At 35.3% G+C, this 7,884-nt stretch overlaps 1 protein-coding gene across 2 annotated transcripts; it reads right to left on the minus strand.

The window, feature by feature from the left end:
- Nucleotides 1–315: 315 nt before the first annotated feature.
- Nucleotides 316–7,550, minus strand: LOC113778547 (serine/threonine-protein kinase MHK). Of its 2 annotated transcripts, XM_027323989.1 has the most exons (18): nucleotides 7,368–7,550; nucleotides 6,115–6,476; nucleotides 5,950–6,028; nucleotides 5,776–5,844; nucleotides 5,570–5,659; nucleotides 4,805–4,943; nucleotides 4,591–4,693; nucleotides 4,452–4,504; nucleotides 3,454–3,520; nucleotides 3,058–3,166; nucleotides 2,862–2,927; nucleotides 2,674–2,742; nucleotides 2,535–2,595; nucleotides 2,348–2,452; nucleotides 1,891–1,922; nucleotides 1,754–1,799; nucleotides 1,416–1,491; nucleotides 316–836 (listed from the first exon to the last, which is right to left on the minus strand). In XM_027323989.1, exons 2-18 carry the CDS (start codon nucleotides 6,120–6,122, stop codon nucleotides 707–709), a joined length of 1,302 nt encoding a protein of 433 aa, XP_027179790.1. In that variant the 5' UTR covers nucleotides 6,123–6,476; nucleotides 7,368–7,550; the 3' UTR covers nucleotides 316–706. The 2 variants fall into 2 exon arrangements, with proteins under 2 accessions (XP_027179790.1, XP_027179798.1); XM_027323997.1 differs by lacking the exon at nucleotides 1,891–1,922 and having other exon boundaries at nucleotides 751–836.
- Nucleotides 7,551–7,884: the final 334 nt, after the last annotated feature.

Consider the following 7,884-nt stretch of genomic DNA (forward strand, 5'->3'; position numbering starts at 1 on the left):
TTCTCCTATACCTCCCCTCTTCAACCTCCAAAAGTTTTTGGCGTGTCTCGCTATGTATCCAGAAGTTGTTATCCTTTCTCCCTGACAAACTAATGGGAATCTGCAGAATTTTCTCCGCATCTTGTGTGTTAATGCTACTCGGTCAAGCAGCAGAAAAGATGAATTCAAATGATTTTGTACACCCTTAAGCATGATGGTAACCTTTTTTTTTTTTTTTTCCTTTAAAATCCGGGAACTAAAAATGTTGGCAAAATTTTGAGAAGAGTGGCATGCGAAACTGAACATTAAGAAAATTCAAGATGCAACTTTCTTTGGTGGCCGACGAGGCAGATTTGGGGTCATTTTAGTCATCAGAAGACAAGAAACACATTCGTATAAGCTTACAAGGTACAAACAAAGCGACTAATAATTACTTTTCTTTGAGTCTGACAACTTTGCTATCCTCTCTCGTTCCCCTCTTTTTACCCCACTCGAGGAATTCTTCGACATAGTTATCTACATGACTATCCTCCTCCGGAGAAAAGAATACTTTTCAGATCAGCGTCTTCAATACAAGGATTGGATTTTGAGAAGCAATCTTCCCATTAACTAATACACCCAGTTTAGTTGCTATAGGACAGATCTTATATGAACACTTAACTGTGCTAATTACAGCTATTCTCTACAATCTCTCTCTTATTTGATCACCAACAGCCAATTCCATCACTCAAAGACAGCGTCCGTGCTGGAAGGGAGAGGACAGAGCAAGCAACGGATGGTCTAGGATGTTAGACTGCAAGGAGGCAATGGCAAATCCAGCTGACTGTGGAACTCCATTCGGTGAACTTGAAATTGTGCTGTCACAGGGGAAACACGTAAAGAACAGATTATAAGTCCATTAAACATTCGCCAGGTTAAAAACTTTGGAAGCGCAAATGAGTGATTATAAATGTGCACTCTAGCCAGGTGCCACATGTAATACCTTAGTTCAGTTGTAAACTCCCAATAATTTCATTTCCTAGAACCAAATTTGATGATTTAACATTAAATCCTTTCTGACATTCGTATCATGGATCAAGAACAAAGACATAACTTCCATACTTGTGGACATTGAGTTTGTGAATGCATATCCAGTCATTTACATTCAAGGCACATTTGCTATGCGTGCTTGAATTGATTTCTCGTGCATTTACTAACTTGTAAGTTTCTTATGGCCCCTCAGACCAGTGATTCCAGAACAGAAATGTGCAACAATTGCACAGAAAAACAACCAACTAGAGAAGGCACCGCTACATACAAAGAAGGTGAATGAAATCCACAAGAAAACACAATTCCAACCACATGCCTCTCGCAGAAATATCAATAACAAACAAAATAGTTTGGACAGTTAAAACCACTGGGATAGCTTATAAGCTGTACTGTAGATGTTAAGCTACCTGAATGATAATGATAAGGAAGACTCCACAGGATCAGAGATTCCATGATCATCCGGAGGAAGCAGTGACCAAAAAACTGGAAAGCAAGAAAAGGCAATATTACAACATATCCCAAAAAAGAAGAAACTACATGCAATCTTACCTAGACAATCAAATTTGAACCTGCAGCTCAAGTATACCATTTTTATTTTTTATTTGAAAAAGAATTTTAAAAAAAAAATGTCTATGAAGGTGCAAACTAAATCAGTATACTTCTCTGCATATTTTACTAGAAAAGAATTCATCCTAGAACTAGCAAGCTTCGGCTTGTGCACCAAAATTACAAAAGTGAAAATTACCTGATTGTTGTGAGTCCCCTTGAAAACCAGAACAGAACAACATATCCTGCAGGTCAACAAAAGCTTTACAATCAGAACGCACTCCACTAGAGTATGTTTTGCAACTGCATACATGGACTGAAATATACTATTCTCACCTCTTTCTTACGTTGATTTTTATGGACCATTTCTGCAGGAAATGTATCCATATACATAGTGAATAAAATATAGTATGTTAAAAACACAGGAAGCAAACTGGAAAGAAAACATAAGAGCAGTCATAAAGAATATACTCAGTTAATTGTACAACTTTTGAAACATTAAAATAACAAAAGTAGAAAACTGGAAAGGATCCTGGAGAATTGCAAAACTAGCACTGTACAAAAAATGAAATCCTTGGTTGGTCACTAAAATGAAGTTCCAACAACATCCCTCATTGTCACTCTTACAGTAAAGTGGATAATGTCATAAAACTCCACTCATTCAGGCAAGAATTATATCATTTGGTTAGCTAGTGAATCTTAACATTCTAAAAACTATGTGGCCATGATGTAAAAGTAATAAGTTAAATAAATAAAATAACATAATCTCATACAAAAGTCATGATTTTATTACCAATGTTAGAAGTAGTGGGATTAAGTGCCAAACTTAATCCAAGAAAACAATCATCCCTTTTAGAGCCAAAGTCCCAGAGGTTCAACTCAAGATTTGGTGTTGATCCTGAAGAAAATTGCAATTAGTTCAGAAGAAATATCATGACAAATACTCGCTCAAGTAATAAATTAGCAGCCTATAAACTTACCAAAGTTGCTGAGGGTTAGTTGGAGTGGATCTGGAGGTGGACGAGGAATCCAGGAACCAACCTATCCAGAAGTCCAGGTACGTCATTACTGAAAAATAATAGCAACAACTACTGAACAACTGGAAAGCATATGTCTTACATGGAAAAATGGGTGTTGTAAACACTGATCTGCACTGGGCCTCTTTGCTGGGTCCCATGAAAAAAGTTGCTGTGCAGGGAATAAAAGATTTGAATATTAGAAGACGCATACTTATTTTGTTAGACTACAACTCAAGCCAACGCAGATCAAAGACCCTGTTACTCAGGACTTGTGATCAGAATAGCTACCTTGATTAAATCAATAGCTTCCATGCTTGCATTGGGGACAATGTCAGAAAGATTAGCTGGCATAATCTATTAAAAGAAAAAAAAAAGCAAAAAACTAGAGATGAATATGCATCCATAAATACTTAAGGAGAAGGGGAAGTAGGGAGCAACTAGTACAAGCAGCACGAAACTAGTGAGAAATTAAAATTGAACTAACTTCAAAATAACTAATGTCAACCAAACGAGAAATGTTTCTTGCTTCTGGAAAAATGCTCCAATCAGGTCTACCAAGAACACAGCATATCTTGTACAGCTGATCCAATTCACTGGCAACCAAAAAACATAAAAATTAATATTAAAATTAAAAGAAAATTAAAAAGAGGCATTTCAGATTTTTGCTTCCATAAAACAATTCCAAGCATTGAACAATCTCAAATTAGATGTATTTGATTTTCCTTTCAGGTTCAAAAGTATGCTTCAGCTTAAGTATGATTTTGAAAAGTTTCCTCCACCTATAGTGCAATACAAAATCCCCAACCCTAGCTTACAAAGCAAACGCGTGGAAAGACTTTTTTATTCACTTGTTGAATATCAGAAGTAGGTTATAAATCACCTTTCACCGGGGAAGATTGGGCAGAAAGTAAAAAGTTCAGCAAGTATTGCTCCAACTGCCCACATATCTGCGATAATTAAAGGCAATTTGTCAGATGATATCTAAAATGGCAAGGAAATCACAGGAAGTAAACCAGATACCATAACTTAATATATCCCAGCAAAGAAGAAACTACATCCTCAACCACGTAATTGTGGGCCATGGTACATCAATCAGTTCACTGACAGTTGTGTTGCTTTGTCGATCCATACACAGCAAGCAATTACAGAAAACATACCGTGTAGATGCGTGGCCAACAAAACAGGCCATCAAATTGATAAAATAAAACAGTTTAAAATATGTGGACAAAAGATTGGAACACAGAATAACCAATCATAGAAAGAGTTAACATCTTTTTTTTAGATCGTTTGGTAAACCAAAAAAAATACATCACACCAAATTGTAGTGGGAAATTGTGGGAAAATATGAAATAGAAGAACCAAAAAGAATATAAATACTACAGAATGTCAAGAACAAGGTAACTACTTAGTTAGATTCTCCCTACCAACTGTTTGTGTATAATGTTCATCAAGAGTCAGATGCAAGTTCTTTATTCCATGTTTGGGACAGGAATCATAAAGAAAAAGAGTAAAAAATAAGGACAAGTTTACGTAGGCCAAAATCAGAATTAAAGCTCAATGGGCAGATAGCTCAAGCTTTCATCTGTACTTCCTAAGAATGATGAGATAATGTTTGTTTCACATTCCTTAACAAATTTACTGGAGGTATTATTCATATGTAAAACCTGTATCTTGTGAGGATCCTTCATTACATTCAGGAACCCTCAACAAAAATGTTATGAAATGTCCCTGGTGCCCTCAAAAAAGTCTAACAAGCAGCATGGGAATCATTACCAACACTGCCCAAAAAAAAAGGAAAAAAAGCCCTTTGCTCATGTACATAAATTACATAATTGTCACACTTAATGCAATCATCTATTTTATGTCATTGTTGCTCACCAATGGCAGGAGTGTAGGATGAGGATTGCAACAAAACCTCTGGTGCACGGTACCTTGGAAAACCACGTCGTTTCTCATAAGCCATGATAAATAAGACCTCATGATGGAGAATGTTCTAGTTATAGCAAAAATGACCCACCAGCGAGTAGAGACATATTCTGTAAACGGAGGCAGTGATGACACTTCCCTAGCAAGTCCAAAGTCAGCGATTTTGATGATATCTCTTGTCACCAGCAAATTTTCTGGAGGAAGAAAGGTTATTGGATAATTTGAGTCAGCAGTAAAGCCATGCCATAAATCAAAATGCTGGGAAAGGAAATGTCACCAAAATACAGATAAAAGAAGATGAATACCAGGTTTTAAATCACGATGAAAATATCCATTTCTATGCATGTAACTAAGTCCTTGAAGCACCTGAGACATCAAACCTCGAATCTCTTCCTCAGAAAAAAGCCTTTGTTTTTCTCTCATTATTTGATATAAATTATGTTCCTGAACAGATTATACAGATCAAGTTGCCGTCAACAATTTTGCTTTCACAGTGTGAACATATGTTGTCTTCCAAATAACTCAAACAAACGTGCAACAAAACCAATATGGAGAGAGAGAAGCATGTCCAATACGTGAATTTATTGAGATTCCCAGTAATGTGGAACAATAACTTTAAAAAATCTGTTCTTCGCAATGCCAGATTCGAAGGAATCTTAAATTTTCTGAACTTATTTTTAAAAGTTTGCTTAGATGGAAAATTCAATACATATGCAAAATGTCGCAGTCTTACTACAGCAGGCCCAAATTTGGAAAGTCATGTGGAGAACCAATTAACTTGATACAAGGAAATGCATAAAAAACACCAAGGCAAAGATAGATAGCATAGGTTTTTTATATACAGTAAATAACTTTCTCAGAAAATCATATGTAACAACTTTAGTATCCTCAAAGAAAAGACTGAGTCATGACTCATAATGAGGCCAGAACATAGTTAGCCTTCTAAACAAGCACTATACACTTGGGGAATTTTTTTTCTGATAGAATCACAATCTCATATGTGACCCTAAGTATTCAATAGGAAAAGGTAAGAACAATCACTGAATCACATAAGAGTTTTCCCTTCATACCATGTATTCAAAAATAAAAAACAGCTCATTATTTTCGCGTACAATTTCCCTCAACTTTATAATATTGGGATGATTCAACTTGCGGAGTGACTGCAAAAAAAAAAAAAAAAGGTTAACCTTTACCAGTTACTGAACAGGTACGCAAAAATTTTGAAGTTAAACCCCTCTCAGGGCACCAATAACAATCTAAAGAGTGTTTCACATGCCTTAACTTCTCGCAAATTCATGCACTCTTCCCAGTCATAGAACTTCCGTTTCATTTTCTTGACTGCAACCTGGAAAAAGAAAAAGACAACGATTGATCTTACCATCATGCCATCACTAGTACTAGAAGCAGTAAATATCTGTCACATGTGAAAATCAATTTAATGCTTCCTCACAATTTCAGATGTTTCTGTGTTAATGGCCTTATATACACTTCCACAAGTTCCATCTCCAAGCTCTTCCAAACTTTTATATCTGAAATAACATTTGGATGAGAAAATGCCAAAAGAAGCTAAAATAAGACCACGCATGTGCAAAGGAAAATATGAACAAAGTCTCACCTTTCCATTGTAATTTTTACAACAACTTATGTACTAAATTCCGTTCAGTCAACGAACCTCCAAAAAGAGGTGTCTACACTGTCAAAACAGTGTTTCTGAATTGGTTGTAGACATCCATCAGTGTGTATATGCTGAATATAATACAATATCACATAAAAGGCCCACTTCTCAATGTACGAATGATTAAAAATCAGCCAAAGAATTATCAACATGCTTAAGTGCAGCCTCTACAAGCTGCAATCAGAAGTTAACATCTAAAGAAGCCACTTTTCTCCTTAAGATCCTGGCAATTACTTCAGTGCCGTCAACAGAGTCCAATGATATCACACCATCACATCTTCCTCAATATTAAAAGTTCCCATCTGTCAGAAGTTCAAAAGGAAACCTCTAGATAAATGTCATATAAACACAAACTGACTCAAAAGCACAAGAAAAAGCAAGCTTACCAATATAAACAAAAGGACATGACGGTAATGACAAGGCAATACAAATTTCAGTTTAAGTTTGGCATATCTTGTACTAAAATAGTCAAGGAAAGAGCAAAAATTAAAATAAAGATTAACTTCGAATTTGCCAATAGATACATAAAGATCCTATCTTTCGCCATATTTCCTACTCAAGAGGTGTCTGATATTCTGTAGAATAACCATCAATATTTTTCAATCTTCTGCTTCATAATAATTAAACTCGTTAACATCCACACAGGTATGGAAGTAAAAGCTGACTCTATTCACCGAGAAAATTAATATAACCAATCCAGAAACCAACACAAAGAATCAATTAACCCCAACAATAATCCCATCAAAATTTCAACATTAAAGACACTTTATTAAAGTAGAATCGGAGACCAATACAGAACAGGATCAACTTTATATGTTGAAAACAGACAATATAGCTAAAATTTTTATTATACGTAACTTGAGAATAGAAAATTCACCAATCCAAACTGTGCCACAGCTGATAATTCAAATTTTGAGTATCGATTCTTTGAATCGATTAGCAGCACAATCGAGAAACTACACTAACAAAGCAAGGAGACGTGCAATTCAGAAACGAAAAGAGTTTCTATGAAAATAACAACAATGTTCAGTCAAATTTTCCCAAAAAAAGAAAGGAAAAAAAAAAACATAATGCAGTTGAATTTAGTTAAGGAATAAAAACAGCAAATATTCGAATTCCAAACCCTAGCTTCTTATGATCATAACAAAACCAAAAGAACAATTATAATAGTCGTCAGCGTGTGGAAAACTCACCTGTGATGCCGAGAGAGATATCAAGGATAAAAGAAAGATCCAGAGAGAAAAAACGGCATTCAGATTAACAATGCAAGAACGACGTAGTTTGGAACAAGAGAGAGATGGAAAGGAAGAAATGGGATAGAGAAAAAATTTCGGAAGCTTGTATTGAAGGCATATAACAGCAAAATCCGCAGAAGAAGCGAAGGAGAAGAAACCAAAGAATGGTAGGACTAGTTGCTTAATTTTAAAAATCAATAGGATTATTTTTCTTTAGGCTTAAGTCCAACGTACCCCCAAAAATGTAGATATTCTAAATAGCCCCTCTTTTTTCAACTGAATCAATTCAGTCCTTAAACTTGTCACCTTCTCCAATTTGATGCAATTAACCTAGAAATAGCAAATCATGTTGGACTTGGTTGTTGCTTGAGATGGATAGGGTGCACTGACAGAAAAGATATTCTTTTTTCAAAATTAATAATTTGTTCATAAACGTGTATTTTACATGTTAGAAAATATTTTTCTAATAAAATTG

The sequence above is a fragment of the Coffea eugenioides genome, chromosome 1 (genome assembly GCF_003713205.1).
Source record: "Coffea eugenioides isolate CCC68of chromosome 1, Ceug_1.0, whole genome shotgun sequence".
In the NCBI taxonomy this organism is placed as follows: Eukaryota; Viridiplantae; Streptophyta; class Magnoliopsida; order Gentianales; family Rubiaceae; genus Coffea; species Coffea eugenioides.